This window comes from Zonotrichia albicollis, chromosome 3 (assembly GCF_047830755.1).
Source record: "Zonotrichia albicollis isolate bZonAlb1 chromosome 3, bZonAlb1.hap1, whole genome shotgun sequence".
Lineage (NCBI taxonomy): Eukaryota > Metazoa > Chordata > Aves > Passeriformes > Passerellidae > Zonotrichia > Zonotrichia albicollis.
Window position 1 is genome coordinate 107,860,723 of NC_133821.1, and position 13,985 is coordinate 107,874,707.

Below are 13,985 nucleotides of genomic sequence, written 5' to 3' on the forward strand. Positions count from 1 at the left end.
CATGTGTATCTATTCTATACCATTTATAAGAAAAATGTATCAAACTTCCTAAAATGTGTCTTAAAATGTTTTTCAAGAAGACTGTTGAAACTAACTCTGATGTTCGAAACAAATGCCATGAACAAAAATAATAAAAAGTCATGCTCATGAGGATCTTCATGGAGAGCTGAAGTTTATGAAAGGAAGCCAATATTTTTTAGTTTGGTGAAGAGAGTGGTCTCAGCAGATACAGACAGAGAACAAACAGCAAAGCAAATGGTTGCAAAATCACATAGAGATATGTGGCTTTGGGAAAGCAAATTGCTGTCTGTGAAAAGGCTTCTAACAGAGAGCACAGAAACCTCCTCACCTGATGCCAGCTGTGCTCTAGGAAAATGGAATTCCCTCCACATTTTTTTTGCAGTTAAAAAGCTTAGCACTAAAAACAATCAGAAAACCCCACATAAATATTATTCATCACCAATTTCTGTTCTTAGCAGAAAGAATCCTCCTGCCTAGAATTTACTGAGGCAAGTGGGAACAGTATTTCTTCCTCCAGAAACAAGACATCCCAAGGAGGTGAAACACTTTCTCTGAAATATGGCCCAAGCCACAGCTCTTCTGGCAGCAGTGAGTAACAACTTTGCTGGTGGAGCTCATAGTCCAAATACAGTCAAAATCCAAGCTCCTTTGTAGTATCTTACAAAGAAAGGGGAAGAATTCCTAAAAGAGTCGTGAGAGCAATCCCAACTGCTGTAACCCAGATCATTTAACAGCCAGCTATGATAATCTCCTCAGCAAATTAATATGGTTTGTCAAGCCAAACAAACTGCAAAATAAGAAAGCTGTGACTGTGTCATGAAGATTTGCCAATCATGAACATTCATTTCAAAAACATTCTGAAACTCAGCCGAAACCAGCTTATTATCTCCTTTATTGGTGCTTTAAGAAAAGGAAAAAAATGGCCCAGCAGCACCCCAGAAAACTGCGAATGAGGAGCAACTGATGTCTGATACATCTTTGGAGAAAGCCAGTGAAATAAATTTATCATAGAGCTATTTAAGGCAACTGAAGAACAAACATTATCCTAAAAGGTTTCATGTCCAGAAGTACTGAATACTGGTGGCAGGTCTAAAGGAATGCCACCAGCACAGAGCCCTGTTCTCCTTTATCAGCAAACTCTGTGCCACACTGGAATACACTACATGGGCAGAACATGTTAAAGTCTGGAGAAGAAATATGACTCTATAAGATATTTGTTGAGATAAAACTAAACCTTTATGTAGTTACTATTATTCTATGATTCTGTGGTGTGATTATGACTATATAATTAGACTGTCTGCCTAACAGTACTTTACTACAAGTTTATAACTCAAAAGCTCTGTTACACTGCTTTCCTCAGGAATAAGTTCTGTTAAAGTTCACTGAGAACTTCAATAAGCAATTCAAAGTTTTAATAAGAAAAGTATTACTGGCATTACATTAATATTTTACAGTCATTTACATAAAGCATAAGAGCTATCCATCTGCTATCACAAGACAAAATATATACAGAACTGTGCCACAAAAAAAGAGAAAGACCTACAGCTGAAGTCCAACATAAATAAACATAATCAATTTACCAAGCTGACAGTGCATTGTAAATTATTTACAACATATAAATAGGTGAAACACTACTCCAGGTCCATTGAAAAAAACCAAAATGGCATCAGAGAGGAAAAATGGCACAGCATAGCTTTCTATTACCCACACTACAACTGAATGAATGAAATGCAAGAGGAGATGTGCCAAGTTACTTGATACTTGCTAGTCAGCTTAATCAGATACTCTCAATTTCCTGCAGGATGGATAACAAACACTGTTCTGCTGCTTACTGCACACCACGTCTGCTGAAATATTTTCTGAGGCAGAATGATCCCTAAAGCCGCCTAATAACACAAGGGGTCTGGAGCCACGCAACCCGACATAATGTAAGAGAAGTAGTTTAAATAAAAATAATTAATTAAAAGATCTTGTACATGGGTAACTGAGACAGTAAATTATAAGGTTATGATGACAGACACCCAAGTTTCTGACTGTCCTTTATTGTAACCCTACCATGTAAAAACCCAAAACTCAGCTTTGTGCTCCTCATTGCTATCTGCCCTTACTTTAAAGAACCATCCTAAAAGTCCAGAAAAGTTTAAAAAGCAACACACTTAAAACAAAATTTTAAAAAACGATTTGTCCGAAGTATTCTCTCAATACCAGAAAAACATTTTATATTCAACAAACTGAAATAATTAAGAACAGAATTCATCTTTTAATGACATGCATTTGTGTGAAGAAAGGTTAATAAAGGATGAGCAAGATTATTGCCATGAATAACAAGGATTTAATTTTAGAAATTCTGCAGTGCTTGCATGTTATTGAAAACCATTTTAACCCTTTCATTAGGAAGGTATATGTATGAGGTACTACTTACTTGCACAGCAAGCTGACTAAAAATCTTATCTCGTACCTCATTATCATCAATAACACAGTATTAATTTTCTGCCTAACTATATTCATTTTTCTGCCTAATTTTATTCATATATTAGCACTGATATGCATTTTATTAATCATCATCTCAGTTGCTTCATCCAGCTAAATTTTTCATCCATTAGAGATGCATATTTCTAGGGAAAACTAGAAAGATTTTCTCTTTTATTTTACTTTAATGGGAATACACAGAATAAAATAACAGGGACAGTGAGAAATGTGAGAACCAAGACACCATGAAAACCAAGCCACCTCCCTCCCAGGTTTACCTCTAACTGAAATTCTTTAGCCTCTGCCCAAGTTACACTGAAAATGGGGAAAAACAACATAGTCATTTTTCTCTCCTTTCAAAAAGCTGATGACATAAAATATAGGAAAAAATATATAGTAAAAAAAAAAAAAAAAAAAAGCCGAACAAAACAACCATTGTGACTTTCCTTGCAATAGCTGGTAGTTAGGGCTTTGCTAGGTCACAGCTATCAGCCATGGTGTGAATTCCCCATTTTCATTGCCTTCATTAATAAACTGTTTTCAAAAGAAGAAGAAAAAAAAAGACAGTAGTATTCAGGCCTACTAAACAAAGCTAAGAAAAAAGCTTTATGTTTTTTAACCTCAACATGACTTCTCAGACCACTTCTGAAACCACTCAGAAATTCTTAGAAATCAATACTTTGAATCAAGAATTTTACCTCAAAGTAATATGAATTTTAAATAATTAACCCTTTTGCAATTTCTATCTCCTCTCTGTTCCATTTTTGGCACTAATTTTCTCACTGTTTCAAAATAAAGTCAGCTCACAAGATGCATTTCTGAGCCTTACTTAGCTTCTTATTCCTAAATGAAAATTGCTCCACATTTTTGTTATTGCTTCAATTTTCTACCTTTCTGTAGTTTAATGTTTCCCTCAAATTCCCATAAATTGGATAAAAAGGCTTGTAAAAAAAAGGAAAAATTAATATTTTTTTAAAGGAAAGTTTTCTTACTAAAAATCTCTCAAAATAATTTTTAGTAAAAACATTAATGGGTGGTACCTACTATGTCCTGCTACTCTTCTAAAGACAATCTGGATGATATTGGAAAGGTCCTAATAAAAGAAGAGCACTCTTTGTCTCAAGTAATTTTGTCCAGTCAATTTTCCTTCCATAGCATCCAATGTATTTTAAAAAAGAGATAGTGGTTAGTTTAATTTTGCACAATTACACAAGCAGAAAAATTTGCACTTACAGTATCTAATATATCAGAAAAACTTAGAGAACCTAAACGTTCTAAACTACTAGATAAATTCTTTCCGTAGTCACACTCCTCCCACAAAGACCATTTGTTTTGTGTCTGGTTGCCTCCAACTCTGCTCTTCTTCCTTCCCCCTGGCCTCACGCTGCTCACAGTCCCTCTGTGCTATGCCCAGGATCTAAGCAAAGGGGAAGTCCAAGGGCCAGGTGTGTTTTTTACCAGGCAAGCTGGAGCCAGACCTCTTGCAACAGAAAACACCCAACCTGAAGACATGGGAATACAGTTGCTTCCCTCGTCATCGCAGGAACACGCTGTACAGAAACCACAGTCCCATGACTCAGAGCACATCTCAACCAAGAAGCTCTGAGATGATCCTCTCTCTCCACTGAGCTCAGGGAATTTGAAACTACATTCCTAACTGCTTCTTGACATTTCCTTGTCCCTGTGCAAACTGAAGGCCATCCAATCCAATTGTGCCCTGCTCTCTTTCACTCTCCTGTTGATTTTTCGTGCTGTCTCTGCTTTTCATCCAACCCTGTGCCAGAATAGGATTTTGCCTACTTTCTCCTCTACACCTAATGCCCACTATTCTGTTGCTGCTCAAAGGCAAAATGTGAATACCAGGAAAATAAAAAAATAGCATTCAAGGAAATGGTGATTCTCTCTCTCTTTTTAATCTTGCCAGCAGTAGTGAGAGAGAGGACAGACAACTTCACTGAGAGGAGATTAGTATAATACTTCCTGTCATACCATGAAAGTTATAGGTTTCCTTTGTTTTATAAATATTAATGTATTAACAGTGGAACTTTCCATATTAGATTAATGATTTGAGAAAGTGCTACTAACAATTAACTTACTACCTATGTACTCCCAGATTCCAGAAGGATAGCACACCAAAATCAAAATGCTTCCCACAGAAAAAAACTGAAAAAAAGCCTAAAAACAGCCCATACTGCTTTCTGTGGCATTCTTTGGATGCATGTTCAGTGATCCAGTCAATTAGTAGCATTGAGGCTGAGCTCTATCTTTTAAAAGCTAAGCATGAAAATAGTGTCTTACCTTGTATCTCTAATGAGAGGTGCACTTCCTAGTTTAAAGCAGATTTTTTCCCCACCACAAGATGTTTGCCTTAAAGAAAAGCTTTCTGCCAGATCAAACCCTGTAAAATAGAACACAAAACAATACAATTATAATGGAATTTAAATACTGTAAGTAAAAAATAATTTTTAGCATACTTGAATACAAGCATATTAGCATTTCTAGAATATAGACGGACAAGATATTTAGAAAAGTAGAACTTGAAGTCAGAAAAACTTTCAATATTTATTTTATTAGAACTATTCATGCAAAATTCACTTGGGTAGATGACTTTAAAACCTGAAAAATGAATTTGCTAGTTCTTTTATGATCTGAATTGATAAGAATGCAGGATGATTGGAAAAAAACATGGAAATTAGCGTGGCTGCCAAACTTGAACCAATATTTTTTGGGAAAAATGTTCTGGGATGCTGTCACCTTCCTGGGAGGAGCAGCAGCTTTTGGTGCTTGGGGATGGCATTCTGTCCTAACCTTTCAATTTTAAAGCCAGCTTCAGTCAGACTATAATTACATCCAGCAATCATTAGCAGCTAATTAATACAGATATCCATATTAGCTTGGTCATTTACCTGACACACCACGACTGTCTCTGTTGATTTGTTTGAGATGATGGGAAACAGTTTTCATTAAAGGACACACAGCACCTTCAAGAGAACACAGTTTCGTATCTATGGTAAAATGGTATCAAACTAACAGGAATTGAACAAACTATCATGGCAGTTATGGTAATATTGACAGAAACATTTATTTTTCTTTAGGATATGAAAAGCAGTAATAAACTAATTTACAAAATCTAAACAAGAGCAGATTTTATACTACACTTCCAATAACATAAACAGATAGAATTTGTATCGCATTTTAATTCAGCTGCCTGTGGTTAAAGTTCATATAAACAATATAGCCAGAAGAAAACCATTAAATTCTTACCATGCTGTTTCCATTTATAACAGTCTATAAAGCAGTACTATCTGTTCCAAGTTCTTTTTGTATTTCTCACCTTATTACTTGAAAATATTTTCCCCCATTCACAAATATGAAATAATATTGCATTTTGGGGAAAAAAAGCACAAAAATTAAGTAGGGGAGTAGTCTGGATCAAAGTACTTTGGTAAGCAAACAGAACATTCTAAAATTTGGAACACGGTAAACTGAGGTTAAATTTAACTGAACCCTTGGATAAGACACTGTATTATTAATATGCAATATTAATTATTATTACTTCTTACTTGCATTAAGTCCTTTATGCTCTTTTTTTTTAATAGATATACAAGGATGTCCACTTTTAAGAAGGAAATACAGGAAAATGTCGCTTTTGTGCAGGAGTCTGAAATAAGGCTTGCTAATTAACAAGTTTTGCAAAAAGCCCTGCTAAATTCTAAAAAAAGAAAACCCTAGTAAATCAAAGATGACAAGTTGTGATATTTGGCCTGTCAGCTTATCAAGCACAGAGCTTTGTGAGCTAATGCAACTGAAAAGATGTCCAAGGTGTATCTGAAGCTGCTGAGCAGTGAAGGTCAAGGCACTTTCTGAACCATTAGTTCAATTAAAAAAGTAAGGAATGCCCTACCATTAACCTGGAAATTATCTATATTTGAATGTTTCATGAGAGCATCCAGACCAAACATTGGTATTAAAAATAGCTATATTTGTAATCTTAAAGCATGTGAAATTTGTCATTCATTCTGTAATTATGTAGAGAGCATATTTTCCTTCAAAACTCTTAAATGCTATTAAATATATTTCAAATTTGATCTCAATTAAGAATGACTAATTGGAAATAACTAGTAAAAGTGACAATATATCATATAATACAGACATAAAGACACGCCCTGATAATACGTTTAATGAAAGCTATGTCAACTATTTAAAGAACAGACTGGATGAAACACTTTTTTTTTTTGTAAGATTCATTAAGTTCCATGTGCATCACATGCAAAATTACAGTTACAACTAACAATTGACTACTACAAGAAATATCACAGATAAATTAATTTACTTCTAAGGCTCTCAGAGAATAAATTTTTTCTTTCCCTCATATAGATCCATAAATACGTGGATATGCATGTTTTTCCCTGTACAGACAGAGTTTCATGATAAAAGAGATGAAATATATGCACAAAAAACTCTGTAAATTCCCATTCCCCAGAAAAGACACCAAACTGTAAAGAATATTCATGTTGAAAACTCTGAAGTGAAATCTTTCATCATTCTTGGTTAGCAGGAAGTTTTATACAGTGAGAAAAGCATTTGCTGGAATTACACAGTAACATAGCAATTTCAATACACCAGTTGATGTACACACATGGCACAGAAACAGGTTCACCTTAGATACCCTTTAGTTTACAAATCTCAAGCTTCAATCAAATACAGATTATAGAACTATAGAATTCTATACACAGCCACTCTAAACTAATGAATGCTGTTAAGGTACATTTACATAACTATAGCTCTAAGAAATAAGCTGACATAAAGGAAGCCATTTATGGCTGAAGTCACAAAAGAATGTCAGACATACATGGACAGATGCTTTTTCTTAAATCAACAGGTTTCCTAAGGGCCTTTTTCAAAAATATTCAATAAATTTCAAGGTAGATTCTCTTTTTGGTTAAATTCTTGGCAGTACTTATAAGAGCAGACAAAGAGTATTTATTGCAGATTTTACCCTAAACTGATGTAAGCTTTTGAGAACTTGGGACACAAGTGTGCTTTTTTTTTTTTTTTTTTTCCCCAGCATTAACTTACATGAGCATTGAGCAGTGAAAGACTAGAAAGTTTGAGCCTATTCCCCACAGCCACTTTCTTCCAAATAAAGACTCAAGCCTTAATTTTTGTGCTATCCAGATGATAGCGATGATTCCTCACATGCCACAGACTGGACCGTGGACCTATTTTTACCAGTGGCACAAGAGTCACAGCACAGACAGGCCATTCAAGTGTTAGTTATTTATTTGTATTCCACATCCCCAAAAGAACTGAAAGAGTTACACGAATCTTCTGTTGCACTCCTTTAGTTCAGTGCTGTTCCTTCTACCAGGGAGCTAAGGGAAAACTCTCAAATAACAAGATCAAACTCCCTCCATACCAAGACTGACAACTTTCATTACTATAGAGCGATGAAAACTCTGCAGTTACAGCTTGTATAGTTAACCTCTCCCACAATTTTTTAACTGCTAGCAGATCCTTAAATTTTCTTTAGCCTGAGACAAAACAGGCAGTTTGCCCATTCAACATGTGGGCAGCTGAACGACAAGGTCTACATGAAGATATTCAGGAAAGAAAAAGAACAAGATAAACACTTGCTGTTAATCCAGTGGGAAACCATGAATCTACCTGGCCTGTTAAAATACATTATTATAAAATTCATGAAATAGTAAGAAGAATAAGCTTACATTTATGCACTAGATTGCCCTGCACATGATAAAACTGCATCTGCATAGACTGAAATAAAAAATTCATATTAAACCAGTGATATCATAGGTCAAGTTAATGTATCTTTAAATTAATGATATCTTTACCTATCCATAAAAAAAAGTTGGCCTGGATCTTTATAAATCAATGAGTTCTAGCTATGAGCTTATTAATATAAAATCAATCCAATAATCTTGAAAATATTTATTTATTCAGACCAAGGAGGTACATCACAGATCATTGTCATCTCCCTCATTACTAAGATTAATAAGAATTTTTTGGGGTTTTTTTCTAATAGCATAATTTAAAAAAAAAAAAGAAAAGCCATTGCATTTAGACATATCTGTTGCAACATGTAATGGCGCCTTCCAAATTCCTGGAATGATCAGGACACCTGTTGAAGCACACTGCAACTTCCATCTAGGCACCATGCTCAGCTTTCCATTCCATGCAAACAAGGACAAAAGAGACTGTGGTGTGTGCCTCAGTCTCCCTCTTACAGATAGATACCTCTTGTGTGCACTTCCTGAGCGGGAACTGAAACTTCCAATGGGCAGTCTTGGCTTCTCCAGATTACTGTAACCTGTAATGGCTAGATTCACATCACAAGTACCCATCTGCCACTTTATAATCAAATTTCACATTCAGGTGAAGTTTTTGGCTGCCATCTACCACCACTGACATGCACATTGCAAAGGCACTGAAGCTTCCATCAGTAGCCATGACCACACCAATGAATGTGGCCAAACACCAAAGCCCAACCTAATGTATATCCATGTCCTGTGTCAACTCGAGCTTCAGACAGAAACCCATATTAGCTAAGATTTTTCTCATACTTCCCATACATGGATCAGGCTTCATAAACACACAGATACAGGCAACCTCTTCAGAGCTAGCCACACACTTGCAAATATCAGCAATGATATCCAGTAAGCCCACCTCAAACATATTCATAATGAAAATCAGCAGATCCAGCTGGCTTGCTTTCAAGGTCAAGAATTCAGATTTCTTACATATCTCTAGCCTCAAGTATACAGGCATGTGATTTTTTTGTATTCTGTTATTTTACTCTGTAAAGAAGATTATAATACATTAAAATGTATATGTTAATTAAGACAAGGGTGGGAAGAACAAAGGGAATGGGATACAGTAAAGAAGTCAACTTCAAGTCTGGTGACTATTTAGATGGTTATGAAGTAACGTAACAGCATTGGCAGGCAGAAATAAGAAATCCAAGAAACAGAGTTCAAGGATTAGGATATTCACACTAGGCCCCTGGGGAACTATATTCTCCCACGAAGAAGAGAGAAAGTAGTGAAAGTAGCAGTGAAGTAGTGAAGTAAGTAGTGAAAAGCAGGTCTTCATACTACTTGAGACAACCAGCACCACTCAACTTCAACTTCTCAACTTGAACACATTCAACACACCTCTCAACTTCATTGAGACAACCAGCACCACTTCACCAAGGGCAAGTCTTGCATACTAACTCAGTGGCCTTGCACAATGGAGTGACTGCATCAGTGGACAAGGGAAGAGCTATGCATGTCATCTGGATTTCTGCAAGGCCTTTGACATGGTCCCCACAATATCTCTGAATTGTAGAGGTTGGGATTTCCTGTGTGGACTGCTCAGAGAATGATTAATTGGTTGGACAGTCACATCCAGAGGGGAGTGGTCAACTCCTCAATCTCCAGATGGAAAACAGTGGCAAGTGGTGTCCCGTTTGGGATCAATCTTATTTAATTAATTAATGACATAGATGAAGGGATTGAGTGCACCCTCAGCACATTTGCAGATGACACCAAGCTGAGTGGTGCAGTTGACACACCTGAAGGACAGGATGGCATCCAGAGGGACCTGGACAAGTTTGAGAATTTGGCTCATAGGAATTTTGTGAGGTTCAACAACCTCATGAGATGCTGCACCTGGGCAATACTGAACATCAAAACAGGCTGAGGGTTGAAGGAATTGAGAGCAGCCCTGACAAGAAGGCTTTGAGAACACTGATGGATGAAAAGCTGGAGATGAGCTGACAATGTGTGCTCACATCCCAGAAAGCCAATCATATCCTGGGCTACATCTAAAAAAGCATGGCTAACAGACCAAGAGAAGTGATTCTGCCCATCAGCTCTCACCCCACCCTGACTACTGCATCCAACTCCAGGGCCCCAGCACAAGAAAGATGTGGACCTGCTGGAACAGGTGCATAGGAAGGCCACAAAAACAATCAGAGAGCTGGGGCATCTCTCCTGAGAGCTAAGGTTTTCAGCCTGGAGAAGAGAAGGCTCCAGGGGTACCTTACTACATCCTTCTAGCCAGTGGGCCTGTAAGAAAGATGGGTACAGACTTGTCATCAGGACCTGTTGTGACAGGACAAGGGCTAATGGTTTTAAATAAAAGAAGTTAGATTTAGACTGGACTTAACAATAATGGTGGTGAAACACTGGAATAAGTTGCCCAGAGATGTGGTAGATGGCCCATTCCTGGAAACATTCAAGGCCAGGTCAGATGGGAACATCAGGAAAATGAAGACATTGTATATGAGAGATACTGCAGGGTCATTATATTGATTTGGAGAAGTATCTAGCTGTACTAAAACATTAAAACCAAAAAGCTGAACTGATTTGCATACTTGAAATCACTCACTGTATTTGGGCGAAAGCGCCTATCTAAAATCATGATCCATAGCCAATACTTTTCACAGCATGTTCCATGTCAAAAGACAAGGAAAATTCACCATGCCTATTAGTCCCAGCACTCTGTTTATACTACATTTTTCATGGATTAGCAAGCAGCTTAAAAAACTGTAATTGTAAAAGAAAGTTGAAAAAGAAGCAATGATCTGAGAATGAGACCGAATAGTAATATTCTTAATATAAAACTGTCAGGAATGATCAAGTTAGAACTTCACATGTCACTACAGAAAGAGCTAACGTCCACACTCAAACTCCAAATATTCCCAATAATAATAAGTTGACAACATGAAGAAAGTATGCTTGCAGTCAGATCAAAAATATGCCTCTGGAAAACTCCTGAACTCTCGCCCCTCAGATTTGATATACCCCATAATGGGAAGCGAGTGCTTCCTTCTAATGAACACGAAGCATATCAAAACATGACCACGGAAAGAAATCTTCTATGTGAATCTAATGCTTACTGGCACCCTCAGAGCCTAAGGAGGACTGCTCCAAGAAGATCCAGCATACTCTCTCAGCCTCTGACTCTTTTTTCAATTCTGGTATTTATTCATTACAATATTGGTCCAATGAATAAGTCAAAGTATATTCAGCATGTCTGCTCAGAAAGCTCAAATCACTCCTTCCCCTAACACACTTCCTTCTCTCACCACCCTCAAATTAATTCTAGTCTGCACTTTTCCATGTATTTGAAGCCATTCCTTTACATTCAAGTAGATTGGGTGAGAAATATCAAGATGTAAATATAATAATTTCAGATCCTACCTAAATGCGCTTTGCTGGAAAAGTTTCCATTTTAGCCCAGAGAAATAAATGCTATGCATATGTTGTTGAAAAAAAGATTGTCTGGGCAAATACTGAAGGACAGATGCTGATTTAAACAGAACTTGTACATGGGAGGGAACAAAGGCCCAAGAAAGAATAACTGAATACAATACAGGAAAAAAACCCCCAAACTTTTAGATATTACTCTGTCCATGAAGAAAGCAGATTTCAAATCTGTAACACATTCACCTGCATACAAATTATAAAACTGGAGCAAGACAACTTTGCCACACAGAGGACTCAGTTCAGCTGAACAGAGGGGAGTAACAAAAGGTTGGCAGAAGTATCTGTACCGCTTTTACCACTGCTCCACTTCTGGTTCCATTCCCAACTCCTGCTTTCTGGTCTATAACTCACATTTCTTTTTTCAATGCAAACTCTACTAGAGTCTCTTTCCTCTTATCAACTGGAGTTTATCTCTGGGCTTAACTCACACACCTGCTGTTGGCAGAGCCGCTCAAGCTGGCAGCTATCAGCTTGTTATTGCTCACCATCTGCCTGTACCTCCACAAACCAAAGAAGCCTCTTTCAAGTGCACACCCTCAGTTATTTCCAGGAGAGGTTCAACCTCTCCTTTTCTTCCTCACAGTTCAATTGGACCCATATTTGATCTATTTGTGGCAATCAGGCTAAGGAAAACTGCAACTTCACCATGGGCTGCTTAGCTACAAACTTCTAACAGAATGTACTCCTCAGTTCAGATACACTGTTTATTCACAGTTCAGAGTACCTGACACATCTTCTGTGGCTGGCCCAACTTTTACTAAGGCATCATTTCACTAGGAAAAAAAAATATAAAAGAAAAGAGACAATGCTTCCTGGAATTTTGTGTTAACAGTTTTCAGTCTATATCACTTGGGAACCTTCCGTACTCGCACCGTTTTAGCACTTTAAAAACTTCCCTTCTGCAACCCACTACCTAGCAATGACAGAATAAAACCTATTTATCTTCTTTCAGACAGAATGATTTCACAGTTATGATGTAGGCTTGCTCTCTCAGAGGGGTTAAGAATAATTCATCAGCAGAGCACTTAGCCTCACTGCCCTAAAATACAAGGGGAAAAAGACTTTGACTTAAATTCTGGCTCTTCACAATGCATTATTATTACCTCAGAGCCCACGCATTACACTTATTATTTATTCATTATTACTGTTTATATTTTCCAAGGGTAGTAAAAGGATTATTTTCCTAGTCATGGACTTTTAAATTTCTTGGGCCTGCGTTATAAATGAGTTATTGAAATTCAAAGTTGTTGTTGTTGTGTGTATAGTTTCTATTATCTTTCATAAGATTTCTGGAAAGGAGCAACGTTACTAAGAGTTAATTTTATTTTTGAGAAAAAGCCCAAGTCAATTTAAATAGCAATAAACATGTTCTCCTTGCTAATAATTGTAGAAAATTATAATAAGTTGAAGTACTTGCTGAGGCTGAGTAATTCTATAAACTAATGTTCCATATTTGACAAGCACATATGATGTGTCTTTAAGACAGAATTTGCCACATTCTGGAGAGTTAATGTAGAGTTTAAGTGAGAACACTAGATAACATGTGGAAAGCAAAAGAAAGAGGAAACAGAGAAATATGAGAAAATTTGCAGAAGATGAGAAACAGCTTTTAAGTTAAACAATATCTTTTTATTTCTTTCCTCCATCTTCTTAGGAAAAAAAAGGGTTTTTTTCTCTCTGTGTGAAATATATGACCCAGTTTAGGGATTAAGTAGAGGTGCAGTTAACATGAGCATTAGACTGTTTAGGTTAATGTGATAACTGGTCTGCACTAATAAAGCCACATGATTTTGTTCACAAAAGTTTTGCAAACTCTGATTCATAATCTTGTTTTGTATGGTAGGAAAAGAAAAGTACAAAATGAAACTCCTAGGAACTACAATTACCTTCAAACATGAATCTACCAAGCACAGGAAGCAAAAAGGCTGCTCTGGAACTGCTTCAAACTCAGTTCATTTCAGAAAAGAGATTAAAACAATGTTGTACAATTTTATTTGTTCATATTGTTTATTTTCTATATCCTCTTGTTATTTGCTAAAAATTTTTCAGTACTGAGATTTACACCTCTGATGGACAAGAAAAATGGAAGTACCTGTGTGGTCACTGACAGCCAGAGAAGTAGAAGCAGGAAGGAGGAAGACTGCCATACAAAGCCAAACTATGCAGGATCCAATGTACTTCATCTCCCCCTGGACACATGTGAACAAACAGCTACAAATCTGA

The 13,985-nt window shown here is 36.7% G+C and overlaps 1 protein-coding gene across 5 annotated transcripts in view; it reads right to left on the reverse strand.

The window, feature by feature from the left end:
• COL19A1 (collagen type XIX alpha 1 chain) overlaps window positions 1-13,985 on the reverse strand; it is a 185,041-nt gene that overhangs the window by 166,067 nt on the left and 4,989 nt on the right. For all 5 annotated transcript variants that reach the window (XM_074538452.1, XM_074538449.1, XM_074538450.1 and 2 more), the window contains 3 exons: window positions 13,855-13,981; window positions 5,397-5,471; window positions 4,789-4,888 (listed from right to left, as the gene is read on the reverse strand). In XM_074538452.1, coding sequence (XP_074394553.1) covers window positions 4,789-4,888; window positions 5,397-5,471; window positions 13,855-13,945 — 266 coding nt within the window. In that variant the 5' untranslated portion in view covers window positions 13,946-13,981. The remainder of the gene's footprint in view (window positions 1-4,788; window positions 4,889-5,396; window positions 5,472-13,854; window positions 13,982-13,985) is intronic.